A 27,651-nucleotide genomic window follows, 5' to 3' on the forward strand; every position below is an offset into this window, starting at 1 on the left:
CCCTTGGAAATGCTGAGAAGTCCCAGATTGCACCCAAGTCCCTCACTTCAGAAGTGGGACGGCTTTCCTCTGCCCTCCAGGGACAGGTGTTCAGGATATCATGCAGTGAAGGGCATAGGCCCTTGGTTCTGATGTGAGCTAACCCGGTAATGGCTGTTCTGTGTCATGCAGGCCTACAAGTATCTGGAAGAGATGCGGAGAAGGCTTCCCGCCGCCAAGGTATCCTACTATGTGAACCAGCAGACTGTGGACGCTGTGCACCAGGGCCTGGGCATCCCTCTAGCACATGTTGTGCCCGAGTGGACCCACCACAACAGCATGGAGGATCCTGAGGAGGTGATGGAGGAGGTCGAGACTGACCCCTGAGGGCAGGCTGCTGGGAAAGCTCTTCTGGAACTTTCTAGTTATCAAGAGCATGACTTCCATTTTGGAAAAAATGAACTTTTGTGATTTGAGTACATAGCTGTAGAGCCCAGGGCACAGGTTGGTCTGCTTCAAAGGGGAGTGTGCGTTTTTAAGCCATCCCTTCTGCAATCCTGCTGTGGAGTTTTGGTGTAGCCCGTTTACTATTAAGGGAGTTGGTTCGTTTTCCCCATGGCTTTCTCCAAGTAGAGACTGTAAATCCTAAGAAATTTCTAGAACTTCACAAACTGAGGATGTCAGTATATTCACTGTGCCCTCATCTCAGCACCCAAGTAGGTTGCTTGACATATATCTGACTTTTCAGCAGGAACCATTCCTGGCCACAGGGTCATTCCTGAGGACATACCAGAGCGGCCAGTGGTGGGTTCTTTCTGTGAGGCAGCCTGTGCCCTGTCACCACCCCCCACTTTGAGGGAGGAGCTGGTACCAACCCCTAGAGAGGGGAGTGTGACCGCGGGTGCCACCCATCAGCGGCTGAAACTCCTAATAAAGTTTATTTCCTCAGAAGACTGTGTCCCCTTCCTGCCCTGTCCTACCCCATGTTTTCACATTTCCCCTCTGGAGGGCTTGTCTACGCACTGAGGTCCCTGCCTGGGCAGCGAGAACCACAAACCATGGGTTTGAGCTCCTGTAGCTCCTTTTTATTCTTACTTTTTAAAACTTGTTTAACATCACCTGCCTTTAGGTGAGGAAAGGGGTTGAGGACACAATACTAAGCCCACAGGGACCCAGCAGCCCACTGCTCTGCCCATCTTGGCAGCTCCCTCTGCAGCACACATCCAGGCCCTAAGCAGCAATGCCCTCCCCCTCCTCCCCTACAGCTGCCCACAGAGCCTCCCGTATCCCTCCTCGGGACCCCCCACTGCAGTGTTCAGAGTGCTCTGCTGTTGGGGGCAGTACCCAGAGGCCCTGGTGTGGACTTCCAGTTGAGCACTCAGACCTTCTGGCCTATAAGCAGCAGCATGGGCCTTCCTTCTTGCACTCAGTACCGGGTGGACAGCCCACCCCACAAGTGGCTGCACCACACGCCCACAGGTCAGCCTGGCTCCTCAGGCCTTGTGCTCGGCCCTCCCTTCACTTCTTCGGGCAGAAGTGGCAGCAAGGACTAAGGAGAAGACAGTGGAAGGAGCTTGTCTTTGAGTTTCTCCAGAAGCAGCAGCGCCTTCACGGCCAGCATCCTGCAATCCTCGTCCGGGTCCTTCTCAGCCACATCTGCCAAAGATGAAAATAAAAAGAACACAGGCAGCATTCCGTGGTGCTGCGCAGGCCAGCCCTCTTCAATTTGTTTCATTTAAGTCTTACTGAAGGAGCCCCCACAGGGGCCTGGCATGGCCTGTGGTACCAGAATCCTCTTGCTGAGGTCCCTGGTGAGAGCAGCACCTTAGATGCCAGCAAAGGGCTCTTTACTGTGTCCTTGCACAAGAGCGACGCTCTCTCCACTGGGGCTTGTGGTGGGAAGGCAGCTGGGAGGAGTCAACACATCCCTCCAAAGAGTTACTCCAGAGTTGCAGCTGTCACCTCAGGAAAGGAGCCTATACCCCGGAACAATGGAGCCCATCCTGGGATGAGGGACACTGGATGCCCCACACCTGCAACCCTGAGGAAGACCCAGCATTGCCCAGAACCGTCCTGACACATGTAACGAGATGTAATCAGAGAAACCCACACGGGGGTAACTCTGTGCACCAACCAACAGGACAAAAGACACTGGGGACCAGTGGACTGGAGGAGCTAGGGACACAGGACACCTCAGGGTCCTTGGCTGGACCCAGGATCTAGCAGAAAGGAAAAAAGAGGCCATCGCTGCGCCACTGGACCTGCAAGTGTGGCCACAGATTAAACAGTCCAGTCCCAGCCATGAGCCCTAAGGGTAGAAGTGGGTATGGTGGCTCTCAGGGCAGTTACAGCTAGGAGGGTATACTGCTCACAACAGACTTTTTTAAAAGAACATGTAGGTGAGGGAGATGGAGACAAAATATGGCAAAATGTTAATAATTAGTGAATGTAGTGAGGGTACAGCGTTCACTTTTATGAGTCTTGTAACGTTTCTGAACAGCTGGAATTTTCCAGCGTGAATATAGATGCCATCTCCCATATCAGGGCACCTTCTGTCAGGTCCCTCCACAGGACTCCTCAAAGTGACGCCAACAATAGCCACACTCCTATCCCCACACCAGGGACACTTAAGTGTGCAGACAAGGAGGGGCACCACTCACACCGGACCATGGACTGGGACTGGCTCAGCTCTAGGAACCTCCACGAAGTCCCATGTCCCGTGAGAGCCACTAGAACCCTCCAGTCTGCATCAGCCTCCCACCCACCCTGCTACTGCAGCCTGAGGCCAGGTGCTCACCTGCCAGCCATGACCGGGCCTCCAGCAGCTCATCAGACAGGCCTGCCAACAGTCGCTCAGCCGGCACGCTGAGGAGAACAGAGGAGACGGCGAACAGCAATCCCCGGCGCACATAGCTGCTGAGCAAGGTGGAGGGCTAAGCCTTGAAGAGCCATAGCCTACCCAGGGAGACCCTGATTTTCCTCTAAGTCCAGCAGCCACAGTGGCAACAAAAGCATGCCTGGCCCTGCCTAGCCCCTTCCTTCTTAGTGCCAGGCCAGGCTGCCTCCCAGCCGTTCCTGGCAGCCACCACCAGCCTCCCATATCCACTTTCCAGGATTCAGACCCCACCTCCCCTGCACTGTGTTCATGTGGGACCACTGCCCTTGGTCCACTGGCCACTCACGTGTCTCCATGGAAGCGAAGGGCCCACACGAACTCCAGCAGAGCGTTGCCCATTGGCACAGCCACCTGAAACAACAGAGGCCAGTGGGCAGGAGTCCTGGCACCCAGGAGGCCGCACCTTGGACACTTTCCTCAGGTCCAAACAGTCCTGTCTCCAGGGCCAAGGTGAGGACTATAGGAAGGACAAACTACTGGTGCACACTCCACGCGAGGTGGGGGCCATCAGCTGCCATCTCCCAGCTCACCTTGGTATTCACAGCCAGGTACATCAGAACCCCTAAGGTGTGGACCAGTTTCCCAAGAACCAATTGGTCATCTCCCAAAAGGTCAAAGGTCACCAGGGGCCTATAAAACAGAATCAGGCAAATGGCGCAGGTCTGGCACTCAGCCAACTCCTGGGCCCCCAATAGACATCCCTACTCCCAGATGCTGCTCTTCACTGCCTATCCCCATGTGGCACCCAGAGTCATAGGAGAAGGTATTAGACAGACACCCAGTCACTTTGCAAGGCTGCCTGGCACAAGCCAGGGCCTGAGTCAGGAAGGAGGGGCCGTGGCGTGCACAGCAAAAGTGGCAGCCCCCAGCCTTGCCTCCAAAGGGAAGGGCTCCAGTCCCTGGCCCTCCCCACCATCACCAGAACATCACACCCTGTGTGGCAGTGGCCAAGGAGATGTCAATAGCCCACTCAGGCTGAGGCTGGACAAGGAGGCAAAAGGCAAAGGAGAGGTAGGAGAGCACTTGCAGCATCAAGGCACCAAAGCAAGACTCTGGCCCCACCACAAACCTGACACTGATGACAGAAAATGTGACACCTAATACCCTTACCACATCATTTAATTGAAGCCATGAACAACCATGGTTGAAGTCGTGATCCTGCTGCTGCGCAAAGCCCCACCTCAGACCCCACCCTGGGAAGCCTCCTGTCCTGGAGGTATCCAGGGCTCATATTCTCCAAATTGTAGGCTTCCCACTTACCTGTCAAAACCCCGAATGAGGGGGAAGAAGAAGTAGCCAGCCACTGAGTTGAATTCGTTGGGGCTGCCAGCCGGTCCCTGCCTCGGAGAGCCCTGCCAAACACAGTGCTCATGAGACGCTACGCTGGGCACGGAGCACAGCTTTCCTTCCCCCGTGAAGGGCTTTCTCACGGAGGGCCGTCCTATGCGCCACGGAGGGTAAGCAGTCTCCCTGGACCCCACCAGCTGCTACTGGCACCCATCCCCATGACAACCAAGAATGTCTCCGGACATGGTCAAATGTCCCAGGAGGACGGGGGGACAAGATCAGTCCCAGCCTAGGCAGGAACCCTGACAACACAGCCCATACCAGGTCATCTGCTGTTGACAAGAACTCTTGGGGCTTTTTTTCACACCTAATTCTGCAGTCACATCTTAGAACCAGTTCAGTGAGATGCCCTATAGCATGTCATGTTACTCAGTTTGTGCCAAAAACTCCCTTCACAGGAGGACCTGGCCCGAGTCCTGGCTGACCTTTGAGAAGCGCCAGGTCTTCTTTCGGATCCTCTCGTCCACCACTGCTCGCCAGGTAGGAGCCACAGCACAGCTGGGCTGGCAGGTGGGGCCCAGGGAGCCACACTGGGGAGCCTTCCTGAAGCGCCCAGGCCGAGACAGCTCCTGGGCTGCCAGAGTCAGGACCTAGAGGAGAGAAAGACCCAGGGCAGCCGCCATCACTCTGGGAAATAACATTTTCTAGTTTAAGGTAAATGAATTGCCCCATCAGCGCCAGCAGCTCTTGCTGTCTTTGAAGGGGAGATTCAGGGAACCATGTAGTCAGTGCCAAGTGTCTCAGTAGCACTTCGCTTTGTTGGGGGACAGGAGGGAAAGGTGTGCATGCTTCCTGGTGACCAGCCAGCACCTCACTCCCCCTGCTCGGGCCACTTCTCTTCCCAAAGCTCATCCAATCCTGCCACCTGCCTCACAGGAAAAGGTAATGAAGGCTACCAGTGGGTGGGCGCTGAAACCACACAGTAAAAGAAGCCAGACCTAGGGGCCACAAGTATGACATTCCTTATAGCAAGTATCCAGAACAGGCAAATCCACAGAGAACAGGATGGGCTGGTGGCTCCAGGGGCTTGGGGAGGGTGTATGTGTGCTCGCAGGCTGTCTTCTGAGAGTGGAGCAAGATTTTCTCAAAGTAGACGGATGTGATGGTCACACAACACTGTGAATGTACCCCACCGAGTTGCAAACACTAAAATGGTGAATTTTTGTTGTCTTGGTCTTTGCTGTAATCTAGTACAATACACATAACATGGACCATCTTAAGCATTGCTAAACAGTTCAGTGGCATTATTAAGTACATGCACATTGTTGTACAACCATCACCACCATCCACCACCAGAACATCTTCACTTCCCAAAATGAACCTCTGTCCTCATTAAACACTAACTCCCCATCCCCTGCCCCAGCCCGTAGCACCACCATCCTACTCTGTCTCTAAGATTTTAACTCCTCTAAGAACCTCATGTAAGTGGGATCATACACTATTTGTTTTTCTGTGTCTGGCTTATTTCACTTAGTGTAACATCCTCCAGACTCATCGGCACTATAGCAGGTGTCAGAATTTCCTTCCTTTTTATCAGACAGATGCTGGTCCCAGTGACAATGTATTCAGGAGGCCTCTGATCCTGCCCACACAGGTTTTAGCAAACACCTGCTCCCTGGCTTTGCACCAGGCCTGGCGCCTTCCCCACTGGGGCAGCTTGGGCCTCACAAGTAGGACAGGGATCCCAGGTCACTCACGTCCAGGATGTCCATGCGCTGCCGGAGGCTGTAGTTGACAGCATAGAACTGTGAGGTTAGATACTCTGCCACCTAATCCAGGCAGATGAGAGGTCACTATGAGTAACAGCCCTGGAGGTAGGGCCCCAATACAGACACAACCCAAGGGGCTTGACCTTGGCACCCCATAGCCACTGGGACTCACCCGGGCTGGGTCTGTTACTGTGACAGCCACCAGGGCTCTCTGGCGTAGCCCCTCGAATCCCACCACACTTGTCTTCTCATCCAGGTGCAAGAGCACCTTGGCCAGCTCCACGCTCACCTGCACATAGTGGTCAGGTAGTCAGGGCGCCTTCAGCCCCCAGACCTGCCCCAGGCCCCCTGCTGTCCTTGGTTTTCCTTACAATGGAAGGGACACATCTCAGAGAGCCTGGGACTGTGTCTTCCACCTCCCATCACAGTAGAGACCCCAGACACAAGCCTCCTAGGGCGACACAGAGCCACCAAAGCATAACACAAGCCAGACCAGGTTCCTTCATGGCCTATGTTCCTCCCAGGACAGTGCCTACCTCCCATGACCCTGGCAACCAAGCCCCTCTACCTACTCACCTCCCGTGTGGCAGCCGGGCTCCTGAAGACCAGCCCCTCAAGGGCCCGCAGGGCTGCCTCCCAGTACTCCCAGTCCTCGGATGAGGTCAGGGCTGCACAGAACCCAGATAGGCCTCCATCATTCCTAGGCCCTGACTCTGACCACAGAACCAGCAGCCAGGTCTGAGCCCTGAGCAGAAGGCAAGTGAACCCCCAGAATATGAACAGATCCCATGGCCCAGCCACCCCCCAGGAGGGTGTGGGGTGGGGGATACGTGCTCAGGGCTGAGGCCTCACGACATTTGGAAAGGCTCACCTTCGACACAGTCCCGGACATACTTGGGCACCTTGCTGCTCTTCAGCTCTTGGTCCCCCGACATGTCATAGGGGACAAGTTCATCATCGCTATGGAGCACAGACATGAGGAGCCTGCTGGTCAGCCAGGAGCAGACAACAGGCAGGGAGGGAGCTCCTGAGAGCTGAGGCTGGACGCCCTCTACAATTAGAACAAGCTCCCGAGTCACCAAAATCCATCTCCCAGTCCCTAAAGCTTCAGGAACAACTGACAGACTAAGGCTGCAATGAAGCTGAGCCACTCCATGTTGGTTTTCATATTGGAAAAAAAACTGGGGAGAGCTCACAGCCAGCACGGCACTGTAGGCTGACCTAGCACCTCAAGACAGGCCCACCAGCCCTTGAGTTCACCTCGGGGGCTCTGCCAACAGCATGGGACTGCCATGGGCCTCAGTGCCTTCCCAGAGATCTCTGCCCTACCTGTCAAGCTCGGAGTCAGAACCCTCTGGCCGGACCTGGGGGAATCCACCATCTACAGTCTGTTTGTCAGGGATCTCTGCAGCGACTGGAGCAACAGATGGGCTTTTGGGAAACAAGGAGGAACCCTTCAGGGACATCCTCATAAGTTTCTGGTCCCAGAATCTATGCTTTCCAAGGAAACGCTCCTTCCACCACCACCCTAGTCTTCTCAGCCTCTATCTTAGCAACTCAAGTCCAGGATGACAAAACAGAGTCTAACACATGCAGAGGAAATGCCCCCACAAGGCTAATCATGCCCAGAGCTCAGGGTGGGGAGACCTCACCCTGCCTCCAAGGGGCTATCTGCGGCAGATTGCGGGGTGGCCAAGGCCAGCATCTCGCAGCTCAGTTCATCCTCTTCATACTGCAACACAGAAGACCGGGAGTCAGTGGGGACATGACCAGCAGGAGCATCAGAGCCACGGCCCCTCAGGGCCTTCCCGCTGCAGTCCCAGTCTATACACCTCCAGCCTCTGACAGCCAGAGCCTTTCAAGAGCAACCTTCTAAGTCTCTACCTTAGCAGGAGGCAGCGCTGGGTGTGCTGAAGGCTAAAGGGCCCCACTCCTCCTGAGGGATCTGAGAATCCCCCTGGGACAGAGCAAACGTGGCACCGTCCCCGAAGATGTCCCAGAAGACTCAGCAGATGGACAGGAGGGATGTCTAGCATGGTCTTAGAGTTCAACACCCAGGGATGCCCCTGGGGGACCTGCTCAAGCACAGCTGAGGGGCTAACACCTCCACTCCCCTCAGCAGGGCTGCCAAGGCGGACTTGACACCATAACCATGGACCCAGGAAGGTGAGGTGACATCAGGGCTGGAGTGACAGCAGCTTGGGGAGACCACGTGGGCATAGCTCTCACTCACCTGGAACTTCAGGGCAGGCCCCTCAGGGTGGATCCGGGCGCTAACCACCTCAGCCACAATCATGCCCAGACGGCGCACAGCGGGCAGGCTGCAATCCAGGCGGCACTTCACTCCTGCCATTAGACTGGCCAGCAACTCTGGAAGCACCAACACATGCACACTGGGCATGCGCATAGGGTAGGGCAGGGGGGTGAGGATGGAGTGCCCATGCCACCTGCTCACCATCCCGGCTGTCCTGGAGCTCCGTGTCCCCCAGGTGCATCAAGCAGATGAGGATAGCCTTGCTGATGTAGCTCTGCTGGGGCAGGGGTGTGTGGCGGATGGCGCTGCTGCTGCCCCACATCTCCAGGAGCTCCTTCAGCACCTGGTGGGCAACAAAGCCCTGGCCTGGCAGACAGCCCCCGTTCCTCCCCTCCATCCCAGGCAGGAAGGTGCTCACTCCCTGTCCCACCAAAAGGTGGTCCTGGCACATTGCAGGGACTAAGAACCAGACAGGACTCACCTTTACAAGGAGCGGGCGCCGTTGGCTATCCATGGCCAGGTACCCCAGCAGGCTCTGCAACACAGGCGTCTGCAATAGAAGCCAGGCATCTCATTACTGTCCCCCAGGCAGATACGGCCCAACTGCCACCTGCCTGACCAGGGGAGCCCAGGGGGCTAAGGGCTGTCTGCCTAGGAGTCCTGCAGCAGGAATGGGTCTGGGCTGAAGGACAGCGATGTTTCCCAGGCTACACTTGCTACAGTCATTTCTCTGGGATGTGAGGCAGCTCCCAGCCCCCGTCCTTGCTGGCATTCTCACCGTGTATCTGTACTGCAGAAACAGAAGCTTTTGGGTCATCACAAATTGGGCCTTTTTACTCTTCATCACCAGATTCCCCAATAGTCGAGAGAGGACCTCAGGCCTGTGAGGCACAGTTGAGGGGAGAGGGAATCTCAACATACCAGGCTGGATCCTGGGCTCTGTACTAACCACGAGGAGCCTGGGTGAGCATTTCAGCTTTGAGTGGGTCCTAATTCTCCCTCTTCCTGATAAACATGGAAACCAGGGAGAGCCCAGCACCTCAGAGCAAGAGGACATCCCTTCCCTGCTCTGATTGCATCTAGGGTTAAATACTTCACCTAGAGTAGGGGTGGCCAGCCTTTCCTGTGAAGGGCCAGAAAGTGACAACATACAAAGGGATGGCAGGAAAGATGTCATCTGGATCCCCACCTTCCACCTTCTTGGCAGAGAAGCATTTGTAACGGGGAGGGTGCCTTGCATCTTACCCAGGGGCAGCCTCTACAAGCCCTGTCAGCACAGCCTCCAGGGCCCTGTCGGGTACGCATTCCACCAGGCGCCAGCAGACCCGCTGCCATAGGCAGTTGCCCTGGGTGAGTGCTGTCAGCCTGGGCACCAGCACACCTAGGATCTCCTCTGAGGGAAAGCAAACAGAAGCGACCCTGAGTCCAGAGTTGTGGGGCGTCGGTGTCTGCAGCCCATGGGTCCACCAGTTGCATAGCCAAGCCCCCGCCAAGGAGCTCTGGACAGCTGACATCAGCCCACCCATGGCCGGGCCCAGGCAAGGGGACCATTGCTATTTCAGGACACACAGCAATGCTCCCACCCTCCGCCAGGGAAACAGGCTGCCCATCTCCTCCCAGGACAGCCACTAGGAGGGATGGGGAGAGAGGGCCAGAACATGCTGTGGCTTCTCCCCAGATAGGAAACACTCACTCTGCCTCCCGTAGACACAGACCTTCCCGAGGACCTGAGACACGAAGGAGACAGAACAGTCCAAGCCACCTGGGACAGGAAGGAAAATGAGATTTTAAAGGAGGGCAGTGTTAAGGCTATCAAAGAGTATCAGACAAGTGGGGACAAATCTCATTCCTGGGCAGATGGACTCCGTGTTGTAAACATGCCAATTTATTCAATCTAATGCAATCATAATCTTAACAGGATTGTTTCTAACTTGAAGAGCCAACAATAACTGTTGAAAAAGCTTTACATATAGCTCTGGCTGGGTGGCTCAGTTGGTCAGAACATCATCCCAAACACCAAAAGGGTGCACATTCGATCCCCAGTTGGGGCACTTACAGGAGGCAGCCAGTCGATGTTTCTCACACATCAATGTCTGCCTGCCTGTCTCTCTCTCTAAAATCAATTAAAAAAAAAAAAAAGATACACACACACATATAAATATGTACATCTCCCCTTGGGTGAGGATTTAAAAAAAAAAACTTTTACACATAGTCACCCACTTAATCATCATAATGATCCTCTGAAGGAGGGACAAGTATGATAACCCCAGGAGAAGCACAGAGAGGGGCCTGGCCAAGGCGGTCAGCTACTCATAGGGGCAGTTGGGGCTCTGAGCCACCCACAGGACACAGGAACAAGAAGAGGGTGGGCAGTACCGGCTCCACTAGAAGAGCCAGGATGATGGAGCCGACCAGGATTTCAGACAGGACCTATGCACAATGGAAACGATGGAAATGCGGTGTATGTGATCTGAAGAAGGGCGTCTGCATGGCCACTGCACAGGGAAGTAGATGACATACATTCTAGACACCTTCAGAACAACCTAGTGGTATCACCCAGCAAAAAGCAATGGGCTGGGAGGCCCGGCGAGATAAATGAAGGCACCTCACCTTGCTGTAGGTCCCTCCCCCTAGACAGTGATGGTGCCTCCCTCAGGGAGGATCCCGGAACTCCATGAAACAACAGGTATGAAGGGCCTTGAGCAGCACCCAACTCAGCACCAGCTTCACCACCTCAGCTGCTGGAGCACTGGACACTCACAGGCGAGACACCTGCCCCCACAACTGATGCTTCCAAGACTATGTTATGAGAGGGTGAGCAAGAAGCTACCCCCGCGGTGCCCCTCCAGGCACCCAAGAGGAACAGTAACAAAGACACTGAGACAGACCCAAGCCAATAAGGACAAGCGTACCCATGCCAATAGCCAAGTGAAACGAACCCTTGTCACACTAAGAATTCCACTTTTCAGACTGGGGATGTTCCCACTGACACTAAGGAAGGGCCCAGCAGTGAGCAGCCACATCTGGCTGACTTTGCCAAAATTCACCCAAGAACTGAAGAAATAAAGTCAGCTCCACCTCCAAGGTCAACAGCCAAGAAGTGGGTGAAACTTCATCGTGTGGGTCAATACCGCCCCAAACAGGCGACAGCTTCTGACCTACCAAGGGCACCACCCAGAGACTGCAAAATGCCCAGAGGCCAGGGAGGGATGGAGTAGATGGCAGCCCGAGAAAGTGGTTGGAAGGACACTTGGAGGGGCCCTCACCTCGGAGAGAGTCCACGACCACCTGCAGCACCCGCATGGCCTCCTCCCCAAGCAGAGGAAAGTAGTTCTGAGGGAAGAACTCAACTAGGTTCTCATGTTGCAGACAGTTGCCCATGCGGTCGGGCAAGCCCACCACCTTGATTAGGAGTGTCTCCTGGAGCAGAGGAAAGGCCAGCTTCGTCTGCTGCCGACACTGCCCCTCCATGACAGCAGCCATCCTGCCCACGCTCAGGAACCGGGCCAGCAGCTGCGCCATCTTCATCAGACGGAAACTGGGACTGAACCAAGAGCAAGTGTGATGGGCAGAGCCCTGAGCCCCTCCATCCTCACCCAAAAGTAGTAGTAATAGCCATTACTAAACAGGGAATCCCAACAACTTAACTGGCCTTTTCATCCCCCACATACCGTTGGAGAAAGAGTATGTAACTCTCATTACTAACAATGACCAATGGGATGCACGCACCTACTGAGCTGAGTATATAGCCCACTACCTTGGAATCACATTGGACACCACTGCCCTCTCCTGGCAGGGCTTTTCACATGGTGCTTGCTTTTTTCAGCAACAGTTGAAAACCCAGCTTCCCCACAAGGCATCCCCACAAGGCCTATCCTATGCTCTGATGTGGAATTTGGGAACCACTCCAAGAGAGGGGTCCTGTGAGCCTGCTGTGGGGTCTGGGTGCCTCACTGCAGAGCTGGGAGCCACAGGGTGAAGGAGAGTGCCCAAGAGGATGGTGATGCACTTCCATCCATGTCACCTCAGTCTGGAGCTAACCCACTGCCTCAGCCACAGGGACTCAAACACTCCTGCTTCCTCCCTCTGCCTGCCTACACATCAGGGACAGGGCAGAGAGCAAGGGTCCTCCCATTTAAAAGATTAACACAAACTGCTTTTCATTTTCAGTTGCCCTGCCATTGGTTTGCAGTCCTTCCAGCCATGCTTATGCTTTGGATGTGACAAGCGACCCCATGCATTCAGACCCAGCCCCACTCACCCAGCAGTGCCCTCAAGGGCCTCCATCAGCACCAGGAAAGCTTGGCCAGCCGGGCCTTCCAGGAAGAAGCTGGCCCACAACTCCTCCAACCGGCCATTGGGCAGCAGCTCCAGCCAATCCGGGCTCAGCTTGCCAACAAGACATCTGAGAAAGGCAGAAAAGTGGACCCTGGCAAACTCTTCCTGCTCCTCAGGGAGGGCTGGATTGTCCGTTTCTCCCAGATATCGCTTCAGGAACCCCAGGGTGGAGAAGATGCAGCCACCATCCTCAGAAGATGAAAGGGTGTGAACAGCCTCCTGGACAGTGAGACGGACAGAAGAGAGCCCTGTATCCATCCTGTTCACAGAAAAGAACATGAGAAGTGCATGGAGCCATGGAAATCTACATAGGTTCCAGTCTTGGGTAAGGAAGCATTTTTCATGTAACATACTCTCAGAAACCCCCCCCCCCATCCTCACCCCTGCTGTCACCCAGCAGTATCCTCCCTCTCCCACATCTTACACTTTCCACCAAGAGTCCTTTTCAGGACCTGAGGCCCTCTAGGACACCCTCTACAGTAGGGCAATCTAACCAGGGACAAATGCCAGTAACTGGAAACATCTTCAGTTGTCACAACTAAAGACGGGAAGGGCCAGGGATGCTGGTAAACATCCCTTATGCACAAGACAGCCCCCAAAACAGAGGATTATCCAAACCAAATGTCAGCGGCGCCTAGGTTGGGAGACTCTGGTCTAGAAGCACCCATCAATGCACTTCCAACTCCCTGATAAATCGCCCATCTGTGGTTCACTTCGACAAATTCCCTTCCTTCCCCCAAACCACAACCGTCTGTAGGTAGTATTTACTTCGGGTCGGGCACCTCTTCAGGACTACGTAACATTAAGTAGGCACCTGTTTGTCACCAGTGCACCCAGCCTCTTGATAAGGCTGTGTTAGGGACCCAAGAATGTCCCCAAGAGCCTGGTGCCTCCCGACCCAGCCCGGTCTACGCGGGCTCCCACACGCGGTGTGCATGCGGGCTAACAGGCCGGCAATCGGCCCGTACCACGCCCCTGCCAAGCGTGTGCCCTAAACCCACCTCGTCGCATGACAGGAGGGGGCCTCGTGGGATGGGAGAGTGTCTTTGGGGCTGGAGGAGGGCGTCAGCGGAGGGCAGGGGGCTCGGAGCTGCGCGCAACCGCTCGGTCCTGGGAGCAGCCGCAAGACCGCCCAGATCCCGTTCCGTCGCTGTGAACCCGCCGCCGATTCGCTGTGGCCGCCAAGGCTCAGCTCCACACCCGGTTCACGGGGGGCGCGGCCCCGGAGCAAGAGCTCCCAGTTCGGGATTTCTGTGAGCCTGGGGGTCCTCGCTGACCAATCCTGACGAATCTTGCAAAGAAGCCAGTGAGGCCGGAAGAGGCTCGGGGCGGACGGCCGCCTCTGCGCCTGCGCCGGACGGGTCGAAGCCCAATGGGGGCGGGGCTTGTGGGGACGTGTCCCTTTGTGGGCTGGGCCGCGCTCCACAAATTGCCTTATATCAGGGTTCTCCGCGAGTCGCTAGGGGCTTTCCCTCTACCTTCGTGTCCGTGTTTTCCGGAGTCATTCTCCAGTCCTCCCTCAGCTCTGGAGACCCAATACTCTCTCGAGCGCCTCCACAACACCTGCTTGAGCACCGACCATTTTCCGGCCTCACTCCCCATCCAGCATCCCCATCCTGGAGGCAAGACCCTGCTCCCCAGGAGCTACGACCCTTATAGGAAAACGCACTATAGGCAAGGAAGCAATAGCAACGGGGACAATTTCGGGGATTCACGAATGTAGCGGTGTAAATGAGACAGGGTCCTGGAATAGGAGCTGCACGTTCAGCATGTGACCCACCAGCCACAGGTGGCCATGGAAATTAGATTCCTTGGTGCTCGATAGCCTCCGATAGCTAATGGCTGCCATAATGCACAGCGCATCTAGATACGGTACCCTCTGTCTTGGCGGAAGCTCCTATGGGCAGCAGCGGAGAGTAATCTGGGAAGACCTCACAAGGAGGTGCCATTTCAGCCTAGATGGTCCTCGTGGAAAAATCTGGGAAACATTCGTTGTTTCAACATAATTGATTAAATGCCTACTGCTTGCAGCAAAGCACGCTTCCAGGAAAGAGAATGAAGCAGATGAAGTCCCTTCTCACATAGCAGGAAGGAAATTAAAGTACCTGAGCAATACGTCAAGTGGCAAATAGTGATACGAAAAATTAGACGGGGTGAGAAAATTAGTAACTTAAGGGCAGTCTCATTTTAAAATGTCCACATGGGGTGCAGTTAGAGGAATGGACGGTAGGGGGCAACCGCGGGTGCAGGGAGCCCAGCTCGGGGGCCGTTGTAAAGACGTGTGGGCCAGCCAGATGGTGAAAACTGGCTGAACTGGATGCTTTTGTGGAGTAGAAATGATGGCTTGGATGTGGGGTGTGATAGGGAGTGAGGAGTCGAGGATGATGCCTTCCTGGGACTCTCTGGGCAGTCCTCCCAGTCCACATCTGGATTAGAGCCCTGGCTCTCCAGTTCCTACCGCTACTGCAATCATCCTTTATTTCCTATTTTCCTGTTGATTCAGTAACTTCTCACAAAACAGTGCACAGAAGATCAATTTCTCGAGCTTTTACATATCTGAAAACTGCCTTTATTCTTTGCTTCAGGTCAGTTTACATTTGAGCTAGTTGCACAATTTTAAATGAAAACCATTTTCACTCAGAAATGTTAAGGTTTATTCCTCTGTCTTTGCCAGCCAGCATTGCTGCTGAGATAGCCAACAGTTCTCTGGGGAAAGTCTCAATCCCTCCCATAGGACCAGGTTTTCTCTCTGGACACGAGATCTCCTCTTTGTCCGAGGCGTTCTGGCACTTGGTGAGAGGAGCCTTGGGGTCAGTGCCATTTCCTTGATGCAGTGCTCTTTGGCATGTGATCTTGAAAATAGTGGATGCCCTTGTCTGCAACACCTTCCTGGATTATCTCCCTAACAATTTCTTCCACCTGTTTTCTTTAGTTTCACTCTCTACAGTGTATTTTTGTTGAACTGATCTCAAGGGTTATGTTTTTCTCTTCTTTTCCATATCTTTGTCTTTTTGCCCTACTTTCTGGGCAATTGCTTTAACTTTGCCTTTCAGTTGTTTGTTGAGGGGGAAATCATAGCTTTTATTTTCAAGAGCAACTTCTCCCTTTCTGATTATTCCATTTTTCGTAGCATCTCTATCTTGCCTTGTGAACACAGGGCTTTCTTTTTTTTTCTAAGGGTATTGATTAGGACCTTTTTGAGTTTTTCCTTGGCCCTCTGCATTGTCTCTTGGGTTCCTATTCTGTTTGGGCAGGTTTCTGTCACTCTTGTCAGGAGCTTCCAAGTATCTGGTGATCCTTGGCTGAGCTTTTATATTAAGCAAGAGAGAGTAAACAAAGCAATGGATAAGGGGGAACTACTGTACATCTGCAAAGACCCTTTTCCCAATAAGGTCCTGTTTACAAGTACAGGGATTAAGGCTCAGATCTACCTTATGGGGGGTCACCATTCAGCCCATTACACAACCTGTTCCCCAAAATAAATTAAGGTGGCTTCCAATCCCGTGTCCTTTGTCTTACCTAAGGAAGAGATGTCCTCACAGGATGTTCTGTTCATGGCAGGACACTGAGCCCCACAGCAGACTTTGGATCCAAGGACTCCCTGGCCCCAGCCAGGTTCCCTGTCCTGCTTTAACTTCCTTTTGGTGGAAGCATGAGTCCATGTGCTCCTGCTAAAGCAATCACCATTGTCCACCCCTGAGCCAGCAGGAACAGGGTTTCTACTCCATAGAATTATTTTCCAAAGAAACTGCATCTGCTTTAAGCTTGTCTCTTTGGGAACCTCCAAATCTCCAGAGCCCGTGGGCTGGAAGGCAAATGCCTTTCATTGAGTGGCAGGAAATACTGACTCCACACCAAAGTTGAAGGAAAACTTCTCCACTATGCTGGAGGGAGCATAGGTTGAGGCAGGAGAACAAAGCAGGCAGCAGCATCCTACAAGCTGGTGGCAACTCCTGCTTCTCTTCCTTCTCATAATGGGCTGCCCAGCAAAGATGCTGTCTTTCTTCCTTATTTTTGTGCTCGTATATCTGCATGGGGCTTTACCACTGGAAGCTAGCCCTACAGGGCAAAGAAAACCATTTTTTGAGAGGCTCAGCAGACTGGAGGAACAGGTAAATATTCTCAGCCTGCAGGGCAGTTGATTTTTTTTAATTGACGACAGAGGAAGGACAGATGTTACAGAAATGGAATAGTGATATTATTTTCACCTATAATTGGAAAGCAGCAGAAAGGTTTCCTGGGCAGAAAGTTTCCGAAGACAAGTAAGGATTCTGACCCCATTAGGGTTGGGTGGGTGTCAGAGGCTAGGAATAGGAAGTCCCCGGGGATGCAGCTAAAGGTGTCCTGGTGCTATGGAGAGTGGAGGGTGGGGGGACATGATGAGGTAGTAGTACTGGGCATGGGGGTAAGGTCTTGGGTCTGTCGTGGAGAAGATACTTCCATATGGGTCTGTAGCCAGTTCCTAAGCGCCCTGCATGTGAGAGGCCTGCCTCAAGCACTCTCACTTTGACCCACATAAATGGTTTCATTCAACCCATCCTGGTGTCTGTCCACACATAAGGAGGACCCTGAGGGTCAGAGGTAAAGAGTGGGGTGCCAGTCTGTGGGCCTGGAGCCCTTACCCAACACAGTGCAGCCAATTGACCTTGGTCTGCTCCCCCTCCTCTGAGCTCTGCTGGGATGGGGCCTGTCATGGTGATTGGCTGGCTCATGGTGGGCGCCACAGAGGCATGGCAGGGAAGGCTTGTTCTGTACCCTCCTGGGCCCTGGCCCCCAAGGCTGCTATGTGTCCCCTACAGTTTAGGAGGTTCCAAGAGGCAACCTTAACATAGCTGCAGGCCATCGCTAGGAACTACAATCTGTCCTACAACATTGATGCTCAGTTCCAGAACTTGGCCCAGGAGAGCCAGGTCTTAGCTCTGGCAGTCAACCAGTCACAAGCCACTGTACAGAGCGACCTGGGCCACATCAAGACCTGGATGCAGAAGACACAACACAGAAGCCGGAAGGTAGACTCTAGGCTGCTAGCCTTTGGTTACGCCTTGAGGGAGAGGAACCAGCAACCCACCCGGGAGAGGAAGGAGCAGGAGGCACAGAGAGAAACCCTGTCTGGCCTGGCCCTGGACATGCGGGCCCTGCAGGACACACTGGATCACCTGACACACGTTGTCCATAGCCAGGGCACCAGGCTGGCTGCTCTCAAGGGGTGGCTTCAGGTGGCTTTTCCTGGTACCACAGCCCCTGTATGGGCCCCTGCCCAGCCTGGGCTGCCAAGTCTAAGGTCCCTGAAGCTGCAGGGGGTCAGGAAGGCACTCAGTGCTTCACCTGAGCCCAGGGACCCACCTCAGGACTTTGCTGGCTGTCTTCTAGGGACACAGGAGCCCCCAGGCCCAGGCAGCCAAGAGGCATGGCCCCCTGAGACACTGGCAGAGAGTAAGTACCTTGGGCCTGCCCTTCCCTTTTCCACCTCCACTTTTCCCTCTCGCTCTTCCTTAAGCCTCTGATCCCCTCTGAAGAGTCTTCTCCCTGGGCTGTATGGAGAGGACACTGGCTTCATGCCCCACATAGCCCATCCCACAAGAAAGGGGCCTTTGAAGTGACAGCCAGTCTGTAGGTCCGCAGCAAGTCAGGCCACCCCTTGGCCTGGGCATTAGGAGTGAATGCGCACACACGACAGGGTGCTGACCGGCGGTCAGTACACACCCATTCCAAGTTGAAGACTGGCCTCATGAGGACTGGTGGGATCCCACTGATGCCCTCGACTATCACCATCACAAGCCCTCTGTAGGGCTCTGGCTCAGCCAGCAACTCGCAGGCCTTGTGCCCATCTGTGGAGGGCCTGAGCCTTTGAAGAAACAGTTCTGATCTTCCAGGTGAGGGCTTTTCAGCTGAAGCACTACTGACATTAGGGGCCAGGCGGTCCTTAGTTGTGGGTGCTGTCCCAGGCACTGTAGGGTGTTTAACAGCATCCCTGGCCTCCACCCACTAGATTCCAGTTTGTCTTTAACTTTTATCTTTGACTAGGTTGCACCCTCTGTCTCATTTAGCAGCCCCTGGGGCCCCTTAATCTGAAGCAGGGTTCCCTTTCATCCAGTGCATGCTGGCAGCCTCCCCAATAAGACAGGACCAACAAGCTGACCTTTAGGAAACTGCCAGGGCTGCGGGAAAGGGAGGGCTGTAGGTTTAACAACGAAAACCATGTGCAGACATTGCTAGATGTACCCTGGGGGTACAGTCATCTCCGGCTGAGGACAACTGCTCTAGATTATGACAGGAGCCCCCAAGGTGAAGAGAGGAGCTGGGGACCAGCCACAGAATACCGTCCATCCTCAAATCCAATTGGATGTTGGGCTAGAAAAGCATACTTCCAGGCTCTGCCCCCAGCCTGCAAATCAGAACCTCACACCAGGTACAGCAACCACAGGCCAACAGCTCCTTCACACACACACACACACACGCACGCGCGCACGCGCGCGCGCTTCTGTCAGGCAGACCTGGCAGGAAGTCTGGTGGGCAGGATGATGGCCCTCAAAGACATCCATGTACTGACGCTCAGATCCTGTGGATATGTCACCTCATGTGGCAAAGAGGACAAATGTGATTTTGAGATGGCAGATGATCCTGGATTATGGCATGGGCCCAGTGTCTTCACAGAGGTCCTTCTAAGAGGGAGGCAGGAGTGTCAGGTCAGAGGAGATGAGACAGCAGAAGCAGAGGTCAGAGGGATATATACTTTGAATGTGGAGGATGGGGCTCAAGCCATGGGTGTGGGCATCTATAGAAGCTGGAAAGGGCAGGAAGGGGCTTGTCCCTGGTGTGTCCAGCAATCAGCTCTGCCAATACCATAATTCTAGCCCAATGAGATCTGTGTTGGACTTCTTACCTCCAGAACTACAAGATACTAGATCTGTATTGTTCTGAGCCACTGAGTTTATGGAGATTTGTTACAGCAGCCATAGGAAACTCACACAGAGGCTTCTTGGGGGTGAGAAGAGTCAGCTCAGGCTTGCTGCCAAGCTAGGCACATGACCGCCCTGGTTGTTAATCTTCTCTCCTGTCAGATAATGAGACACATGCCTCACAGAGCTTGATGAAGGTCAGCTACTGGCATCTTAGGCCTGCCCACCTGGGGCAAAGGAAAAGCCTGTAGCGGGGTGTTTCTGGATATTTCTGGAAGCTTCTGGAAGTTTCTGGGTGGACTTGTGGTACCTGGACTGACTCTCCTCCCTCTGTTTCTAGTTTGCAATGTGGGCACTACACTCATCTTCCCAAACACCTCCACCAAGAATGTGGTCTTCCTCAACCCCAGCTTCCTCTCAGGCCTGCGGGCCCTGTCTGTCTGCAGCTGGGTCCAAATAGCCTCAGGTCACCTGGGCACCCTCCTCTCCTATGCCACCGAGGAGAATGATAACAAGCTCGTGCTGCATCGCCAGGACTCCCTGGCCCCCGGTTCCATCCACTTCGTGATTGGAGACCCAGCCTTCAGAGAGCTGCCCCTACAGTCACTACTAGATGGCCAGTGGCACCATGTGTGTGTCATCTGGACATCGGTCCTGGGTAGGTACTGGCTCCATGTGGACCGAAGGCTAGTTGCCACTGGCTCCCACTTCAGGGAGGGCTATGAGATCCCTCCCAGAGGGTCCCTGGTGCTGGGCCAGGAGCAAGACAGCATGGGGGGTGGGTTTGATGGCTCCGAGGCCTTCATGGGGAGTGTGGCAGGCCTAGGCATGTGGGACCGAGCACTGGTCCCCAAGGAAGTCTCATAGCTGGCCTCTGGGAAGGAGTTCCCGCCAGGCACAATCCTGACACTGGCTAATGCCGCGTTCATAGGTGGATTTGTGCAGAGGGTAAACTGCACCTGCCTAGAGCTCTGTCCATGAGTCCTCACCACCTAGGAGCTGCAGTCATGCTCTAGGCTTGCAAGAGGAGCAAGTCTTCAGCTCTGTTCAACCATCCCCTACCCCAGCACGCTCCCTAGAGGGACCCCACCCAGACTGGGGAGAGAAGGGCAGGATACTGCTTCTAACCTGGGCCAGGCACGCCTGGTGTCTAACAGAGAATTAGGGCATTCCATGGAGGGGCATGCAAAAACATGGAGGGGAAGAGAGGGCGATGAGCAGGGCCATAAGTCAGGGTCCCTAAGGATTGCATTCTTTCCCTTGTGGTGGCATCCTTAGAGTTACCCTCTCTGTAGTATGATATAATTTTAACAAGGCCCAACCAGGCCAGATGGGAGCACTGGACTCCTACAGGGAGACTCCTCTGGGTGTGGGGTTGCTGCCATTACAGGCTACTTCATGGAGAACTCCTGTTTTCCTTGAAACTAAATAGGCAGCATGTAAACTATCATTGTGCTCTCTCAAGGTGGCTTATAAAGTTTCCCTTTGGGTGATCCTTGTTCCAACATCTCATGAAAAGGGCCAGAGACTCCATTTCCTGGCCCCTAATACTACAGCCCCCTATTTACTAGGAGCCCTGGGATATTCCCTCAAGGCCCTGTAATGATTGTTGAGGTTATATATGCCTCAGGAAAAGGGACCTGCAAAGAACGCAGCCTATTCAGAAATAAACATTAACAATGAAGGTAATTCTTTTAAAGCAACTGTATTGGGGTATAATTTACATACAATAAAATTCACCCATTTTAAGTGTACAGTTCAAAAATTTTTAGTAAATTTACCAAATTGTGTAATCATCACCATTTTCATTGCCACACACACACACACACACACACATATCATGCCAATTCGTGGTCACTTCTGTCTCCACTCCAGCCCTTTCCCCCAGCTCTGGCAATCACTGATCTGCTTCCTGTTTCTGTGCATTAGCCTGTTCTTCACATTTCATATAAATAGAATCACACAGAAGTTTCTCTTTTGAGTCTGGATGCTTTCACTCAGCGACTGTTCTCCAGGTTCATTCATGTTGTAGTGGGTGTCAGTGCTTCATTCCTCCCTGTGGCTGGATAACATTCTATTGTAATGGATCACATTTTGTTTATCCACTCAGCAGTTGATGGATATTTGGATTGCTTTCAGTTTGGGGCTATTGTGAATAAAGTTGCTATATGTATTCTCATATGAGTCTTTGTATACACATACATTTTTATCTATCTTGAGTGGATACCTAGAGGTAGAATTTCCGGATCATATGATAAACTCATGTCTAGACTTTCAAAGAAACCACCAAACTGATTTCTAAAGTGACACATCATTTTACATTCCCACCAGCAAATATATGAAGGTTCACATTTCTCCACGCTCTTGCCAACACTTGATAATTAACTGTCATTTGGACGATCTTTTTTTTCATTTTTTATTAGACATATTTTTTGTTTTAGAATTCTAATTTTTATGTAAAAAACACGTTGACACTTAGAACAGGTATGATTTACTTTAAGTTTCAATGTGATGTAAGTTAACTCTATAATATTTTTAATTCCCCACAAAGACCCAAACACACCTCCCCTCTCTGGGAGAGGTGCCCTAAATTAGTCCCTTGGGTCCCTTAGCAGGGTTTCTATCCCTGCAGAGTTCTCTGTGGCCCCAGCAATTGCAGGCTTTCAGCTGATTCAGCCCAATGCCTCCCCAACGCCCGCCCCCACCAGCTACTGCCCACTCCATTCTACCTTTCATGAGTCAAGATCAGAAGAGGCATTCTAGAACTGGAAACCCCCTGGGTGGCCATGTGAAGGCTCCCTGAGTCACTGGCTTCTGCTTCCCCTTGCATTGTGCCAGCATATATTCATCTCCTGTGGCCTTTTCTGGAGCTTTGCTCCATTCCAGTCCGGTGTTGATCAGGGAGGGATGACACCTTTCTTTTGGGAAGATTGGCAATTTGATTACTATTTCTTTAGGGACAGCAAGGTCCCTGGCATAAACAAAAATCATACTGGGCATTGTATTCCACCCTTCCCCTGCTTTCAGGTGCTTATAATGCCATGGGGGGACCTAGGATGTATCATTTAGCTGCATGTCTGAGGACCCTAAAGCCATAGGAATTTGGTGGAGGGGCCTTCGCTGTGGGCTGCAGACTTTAAGATGCTTTGTGGGGAGGGGGCCATCCAGGAATGCAGAGCAGAGTGGCCATGGCAAGACAGCAAGGGCTTGGAGTCGGGGTTAGGACAGCTTGCTGGAAGTTCAGATGGCTGAGATTTTGGTAATGACTGGCCTGCCCAGATAAGGTGTCTGAACTCTGTTTCGAAGGACAAGGAAAGATCATCCAGGTTTTGAATCAGAGGGTCTGATGGTCTTACATGACCCACCATCCCCGGGGTGGGGGTGGGGGGTCAGCAACAAAGTCCATGTGCATTTTGAAGCATGAGCCACATCTACCGCTAATTCCATAAAATCTCACGTTTGACCAGGGTGTGTTGGGTTTCTGGGTAAGGAGGACAAAAGGACCAAAAACCCTTCTTCTCCTGCTGTGGAAGCTGGGTCCTGACCATGTTTCCAGGCTGGGTTCTCCCCTTCCCCATTTTCCCACCCTGTTCCATTTGTCCTCTCAAAGGGCCACCTGTCTAGCAAAAGGACAAGTTCAGGCTCCTCATCTGACAGGGATGACTTTGGGGATCAGCCCTGCCTTGTTTAGTAACAGAGGTGGTCTGCCCTCCCCACAGAAGCCCATCATCCCATGGACTATTCTCATGCACCCAGCATTCTGCTCAGCTCTTCTGCCTCCCCGGACATCTTCACGCACACCGTACTCATCCACTCAATTCAGTCAAGCCTGTCAGGTTCAACCTGCTCCTCAGCGCCTTTTGCAAGCCAGCTTCCCTTCCCAGTCCCCATGCCCTTGTCCACAAATTGGGCATCACCACACTCCTGTCATCATCACTAGAAAGGGAAAAGCCAGGTCACACTCATTTTGAGAAAACACCTCTTTTGAAAGAATGTTGTTTTTAGTATTTTCTAAAAAATGTTACCCAATAACCACAGGGGAAATTCATAACCCAGTTGGTCCTCCTTTCTCTTAGTTTGGTTTTGATTTGATTTTGAGTTATGTAGTGGGAGGGGCTCCCTTACTTTCTCAGCCTCAGAGCCTCTAACAAACTAAAACTCTTATTATTTTGAATATTTTCAAACCTAAAAAGAGTTGTGAGACAAACACATTCCACATCACATATATTTATCCTAGATTCATCAAGTGTTAACATTTTATCACATTTTCTCTCTCTGTGGGTAGCTACATGTTATGATTGATTACACTGTGAATTATTTGAGATTGAGTTGCAGACATTACATCACAACACATTCTTTTACATATTTCAGTATGTATCTCCTGAGAACAAGGACCTTTTCTGATATGATCCCAAGACAATGATCACACTGGGTGATTGAACAATTCTATACTACTACTACCTAATGCACAATGTATAACCAATCTTTGCCTATGTCCCAATAATGCCAAAGCCACAGAGGAGTCTTTGGTTACCCTTTTGGCAAGGGAGGGCAGTTCCTTGGCTTTTCTTTGTCTTGCACCATACTAACACTACTGATTAGAGCTGCATAGTTGTTAGCAGTTCCCTCAATTTGGGTTTATCTAATTTCTTCTTTGTGATGGGATTCAGGGAAGCATTTTCTACAGGAATGCTACAGGGACAACGTTGTGTCCTGCCCAGTGCAGCGCATCTGGAGGCCTGTGATGATGCCAGTCTATGGTGATGATGCTAAGCCTATCCTTGGTTCAGATGGAGTCTTCCAGATTTCTTAAAGCAGGTTTCTTTTCTCTTCTTCACTATAAGTGATCTGCAGGAAGGTATAATACTAGGAGACTATGTACATATTTTTCCCAACAAACCTTAACCCAATGGCTTCAGCTTGCATTAAGGATTCTGGCCGGAATCAGACATTACTACAGTGCTGGCAAAATGGTGATGTTTCTAATTCGAGCCTTTCTTCTACATTTATTAGTTGATGGCATTCTACCGGGGGAGGGACCCCCCAAAACAAAATTTATTTATAAAAAATTGTGTACTTATTCTCACATTTTAAAATTTCAGTCACATTCAAAGCCTTCAAAGCACCCTCCATTTGATGAAATACACCTAAGATTTTTTTTCCACTGCTCAAAATAGTTCTTGAACTTGTCGATGTTGATGCTTTTTAGTGCTTCTTCCGTTTTTTGTTTCACCTCTTCCACATGGGCAAAACATTGCCCTTGAGGACTTTTTTCACCCAGGGAAACAAACAAACAAACAAAATCACTCAGGCGATATTGTGTGAATAGGGATAGCAGGGCACAGGAGTCACACTGTTTTTGGTAAAAAGCTGCTGAACACTCAGCATGTGGTGTGGGCAGGTGCATGCTCATAAATCACCCACCATGAAATGGCCAAACATGTTGAAAAAGTCTTCAGCCCTGGCCTGTGGACCAAAGGGTCATCGATTTGGTTCCCAATCAGGGTATATATGCCTGGGTTGCAGGCTGGATCCCCAGCTGGAGGCTCATGAGAGGCAACCATACACTGATGTTTCTATACCTCTCTCCCTCCTTCCCCTCTCTCTAAAAATAAATAAATATATATTTTTAAAGCCTTCAAAAAAATTTCACTGAAGTCGAACGCAGCCTCTCACAATAATGCCAGTTAGTACAGTGATACAGATGGGTTCCTAGAACACTCACCTAGCGGGGGAAGCCTGTACTACAAGGGGCCCACCCTCCAGAAGATAATTGTGATTTGGGGAGGGACCCCCCCCTCAGTATTGCAAAGAAGAGAGAGCCCTCATTCCCCACCGACCCTTTCCGTCTTTTCCTGTTAGTGTGGACTCCGGGTTCTTTTTCCACTCGCTATGTCGTGATTGGATCTGACGGACTTCGTCGGCAGCCGTCCGTCTCGAGAGACAATGGTGTAGCTTCTTAAGAGTCTATCTGCACCGCCGAGAATGGCTGTGCAGTCCGACTCGGGAGTGACCCGGTATCTGTCTCCTCCCGTGTTGAATCGACATCTTGCGATGACGCTGGAGTGTCCTCTCCAGTGAAGCTGAAGCTACGGAGCCTGGGCAGGGTAATATGGAGGGTCTGCTGTTGCCCATGCAGGAGACCCCCCCTCTCTTCGCAGCTGAAGTGTCCAAGGGAAAGACGGAGTCAATACAGCTTGGCTTCAGGTGCGCCGCAGGAGTTGCCGGTGTTGACTACAACGTCAAACCGCCTTAGGGACTCCGGCTCCAGATTTTCTGTTAGGGTTTACTCCCTTAGCCTTTCCCCTGAAGAGGTATGCCGCAAGGCAGCGGAGGTTTTTTGGAGTCAGAGTTTTCCTTCTCTGATGTGCCCTGACTGGAAGATCGAACCAGCGACACTTAGCTCGCAGGCCGACGCTCAATCCACTGAGCCAAACCAGCCAGGGGCATCTGACGGACTAGGCCTATGCTAACAGACTGAAGTTCCTCCAGCGGGTTTCTGCTCCCTCCAGACAGGGGGCGAGCCCCTCTGTCAGACCTCTGTCAAACCTCCGTTGCTGCACTGCCCCGTCCTGCCTGCCACATCGCGCCGGGAGCTTGGACCACAACTCCCAGAAGGCTCTGCGCGCTCCCCCTCCCCCGCTCGCGGTCACGTGGCAGCCACCAAGGTCATGCGGCCGCTGTCTTGGGTCACGTGGCCTCAGCGCGGGTCACGAGAAAAAACACCTGTCGGCGGTGCGCCATGGCTAACGTCTCCAAGAAGGTTTCTTGGTCTGGCCGCGACCTGGATGACGATGAGGCGGCGCCGCTGCTGCGGAGGGCTGCACGGCCCGGGGCGCCGGTCGGGGAGGGCACGTCGGTGTTGAACGGGGCCGGGCCTGCGGCCGCCCGCCGGGTGAGACGCTCGGGGTAGACTGGAGGCCTCGCGCCTGGCCTCACGGCCGGCAGACACTTCCAACACCTCCGGGCCCCGCGCAGAGCGGGGCGGCGGGGCGTAAAGAGACGGCCTCTTGGTAACCTGTACCAGCCCTGGGTCCGCGCCTCACAGTCTCCCCTCTCGCGGGAGCCGGTCTCGCCGTGGCGGCTCGCACACGGAAGAGCCTGGCCGTGGGCCGCTGCGAGTCGGGGGCCTGGGGCTCTGACAGGCCAAGGGTCCTCGGGCGGTCGTCCATTGCTAGGCCGGTGCTGGCGTGGCCCGCGCAGTGCGCGGTCCCAGCTGATCCTCACGGGGACTCGGTGAATGCCTACTCGTGTGGTTCATCCCCATTTTAAAGACAAGGAAGTTTGAGCCACAGACGGGTTCGGGAACGCTCCCAGGGTCTACCTTGGCAAATGGCAGAGCTAGCTAGCATCGGAACGCAGGTCTTCAGTTCTGGAGTCTTGGGAAGAAGTTCTGGGCCAGCTGCCCAGCAGGATCTAGTAGCAGGTGGAATTCGCCATTACACTCGGGTGCGTCATGGGCGGGATGAGCAGACCAGCACGTTTGCTATCGTGTCGTTGACAGCATGAAGCTAATTTATTTCCTGCCAGTTTACAGCAAAATGACTTTAAAGGGAAGGCAGATGGAATTATACTCAGGTGATCTTTTTCTTTTTCTTCTTTTATTTCCTTTTTCAAAATTGTGATAAATACATGAGAAACTTAACAATTCCCAGGAGATTTTTTTAACAGTTTGGATTGCAGAGTTTTCTCCAGTGAGATTAACTGAGGAACTCTGCCACCCTTCTCTACAGGGATCAGTACAGACTTCAGGGCGATCTTAGAAATGACAAGTATTTGCACTCAGTTTCCCTTGGCAGTTCATTGCAGCCAGACACACTAAGCAACAAGTCACGGTGGCTAAAATGTGCTCAGCATGTCAGTGATGCAGTTTGTGTCTTTAATGTATATCCATGTGTTGTGTTAATTTTGAGTTAAGGAATTTTTTATTGATTGGTCTTATTTTGTTTTGTGATTATTCTTTAGTTTTGTTCCCCTGTTCTAGATCTATCTTTTAAATAACAGTGTTTAAGGATTAAGAAGGACATCAGGCTGTTTCTCTAGAACTTACTGTTAGATTTCCCAGTCCCTTGGAAATTCACTGTACGGTGAAGCTCAGAGTCTGACCTTTGCTGGTAGGGTGATGCTCAGCTCCATTTGAGAGAAATCTGCTGAAATGATTTCTGTGTCAGGTCTAAAGTAGTCCACTAAGTAGGGGATGTGGGTGCTTTGTTATTTTCTTGGAACATT

At 52.6% G+C, this 27,651-nt stretch overlaps 4 protein-coding genes across 11 annotated transcripts in view; 3 read left to right on the forward strand and 1 right to left on the reverse strand.

Annotated features, from left to right (window-relative positions):
- IFT140 (intraflagellar transport 140) overlaps nucleotides 1-930 on the forward strand; it is a 106,108-nt gene extending 105,178 nt beyond the window's left edge. The window contains exon 30 of the mRNA XM_090277311.1: nucleotides 172-930. Within this exon, the coding sequence (XP_090133437.1) occupies nucleotides 172-366 (195 nt within the window). The 3' untranslated portion in view covers nucleotides 367-930. The remainder of the gene's footprint in view (nucleotides 1-171) is intronic.
- A 108-nt stretch (nucleotides 931-1,038) lies between these two features.
- TELO2 (telomere maintenance 2) lies at nucleotides 1,039-13,858 on the reverse strand. 4 transcript variants are annotated; one of them, XM_090277308.1, is made up of 21 exons: nucleotides 13,525-13,858; nucleotides 12,447-12,782; nucleotides 11,452-11,729; nucleotides 9,879-9,947; nucleotides 9,431-9,578; nucleotides 8,964-9,066; nucleotides 8,667-8,735; nucleotides 8,387-8,528; nucleotides 8,165-8,301; nucleotides 7,584-7,663; nucleotides 7,261-7,362; nucleotides 6,803-6,891; nucleotides 6,508-6,599; nucleotides 6,104-6,220; nucleotides 5,920-5,991; nucleotides 4,648-4,812; nucleotides 4,136-4,227; nucleotides 3,406-3,505; nucleotides 3,162-3,226; nucleotides 2,777-2,892; nucleotides 1,039-1,635 (listed from the first exon to the last, which is right to left on the reverse strand). In XM_090277308.1, exons 2-21 carry the CDS (start codon nucleotides 12,779-12,781, stop codon nucleotides 1,529-1,531), a joined length of 2,478 nt encoding a protein of 825 aa, XP_090133434.1. In that variant the 5' UTR covers nucleotide 12,782; nucleotides 13,525-13,858; the 3' UTR covers nucleotides 1,039-1,528. The 4 variants fall into 4 exon arrangements, with proteins under 4 accessions (XP_090133434.1, XP_090133435.1, XP_090133432.1 ...); XM_090277309.1 differs by lacking the exon at nucleotides 7,261-7,362; XM_090277306.1 differs by lacking the exon at nucleotides 13,525-13,858 and having other exon boundaries at nucleotides 12,447-12,802.
- A 2,639-nt stretch (nucleotides 13,859-16,497) lies between these two features.
- PTX4 (pentraxin 4) lies at nucleotides 16,498-20,403 on the forward strand. The gene is given in 3 exon segments (XM_090279178.1): nucleotides 16,498-16,635; nucleotides 17,323-17,956; nucleotides 19,763-20,403. Coding segments are annotated over 3 exon segments (1,413 nt in total).
- A 5,716-nt stretch (nucleotides 20,404-26,119) lies between these two features.
- CLCN7 (Cl-/H+ antiporter 7) overlaps nucleotides 26,120-27,651 on the forward strand; it is a 28,080-nt gene continuing 26,548 nt past the window's right edge. For all 5 annotated transcript variants that reach the window (XM_090277313.1, XM_090277315.1, XM_090277312.1 and 2 more), the window contains exon 1: nucleotides 26,120-26,317. In XM_090277313.1, the coding sequence (XP_090133439.1) occupies nucleotides 26,165-26,317 (153 nt within the window). In that variant the 5' untranslated portion in view covers nucleotides 26,120-26,164. The remainder of the gene's footprint in view (nucleotides 26,318-27,651) is intronic.

The sequence above is a fragment of the Furipterus horrens genome, unplaced genomic scaffold (genome assembly GCF_987537825.1).
Source record: "Furipterus horrens unplaced genomic scaffold, mFurHor1.1.pri manual_scaffold_5, whole genome shotgun sequence".
In the NCBI taxonomy this organism is placed as follows: domain Eukaryota; kingdom Metazoa; phylum Chordata; class Mammalia; order Chiroptera; family Furipteridae; genus Furipterus; species Furipterus horrens.

What these genes read in the sequence shown, in the direction of transcription:
- TELO2 (XM_090277306.1), bottom strand. Translation starts at nt 12,802, where the DNA reads ATGTTCTTTTCTGTGAACAGGATGGATACAGGGCTCTCTTCTGTCCGT. An exon ending in GCCCTTGAGGGCACTGCTGG is followed by an intron (nt 11,730 to 12,446) that starts GTGAGTGGGGCT and finishes CTCTTGGTTCAG; the next exon opens with TCCCAGTTTCCGTCTGATGA. An exon ending in ACCTGGCTGTGAATACCAAG is followed by an intron (nt 3,227 to 3,405) that starts GTGAGCTGGGAG and finishes CTGTTGTTTCAG; the next exon opens with GTGGCTGTGCCAATGGGCAA.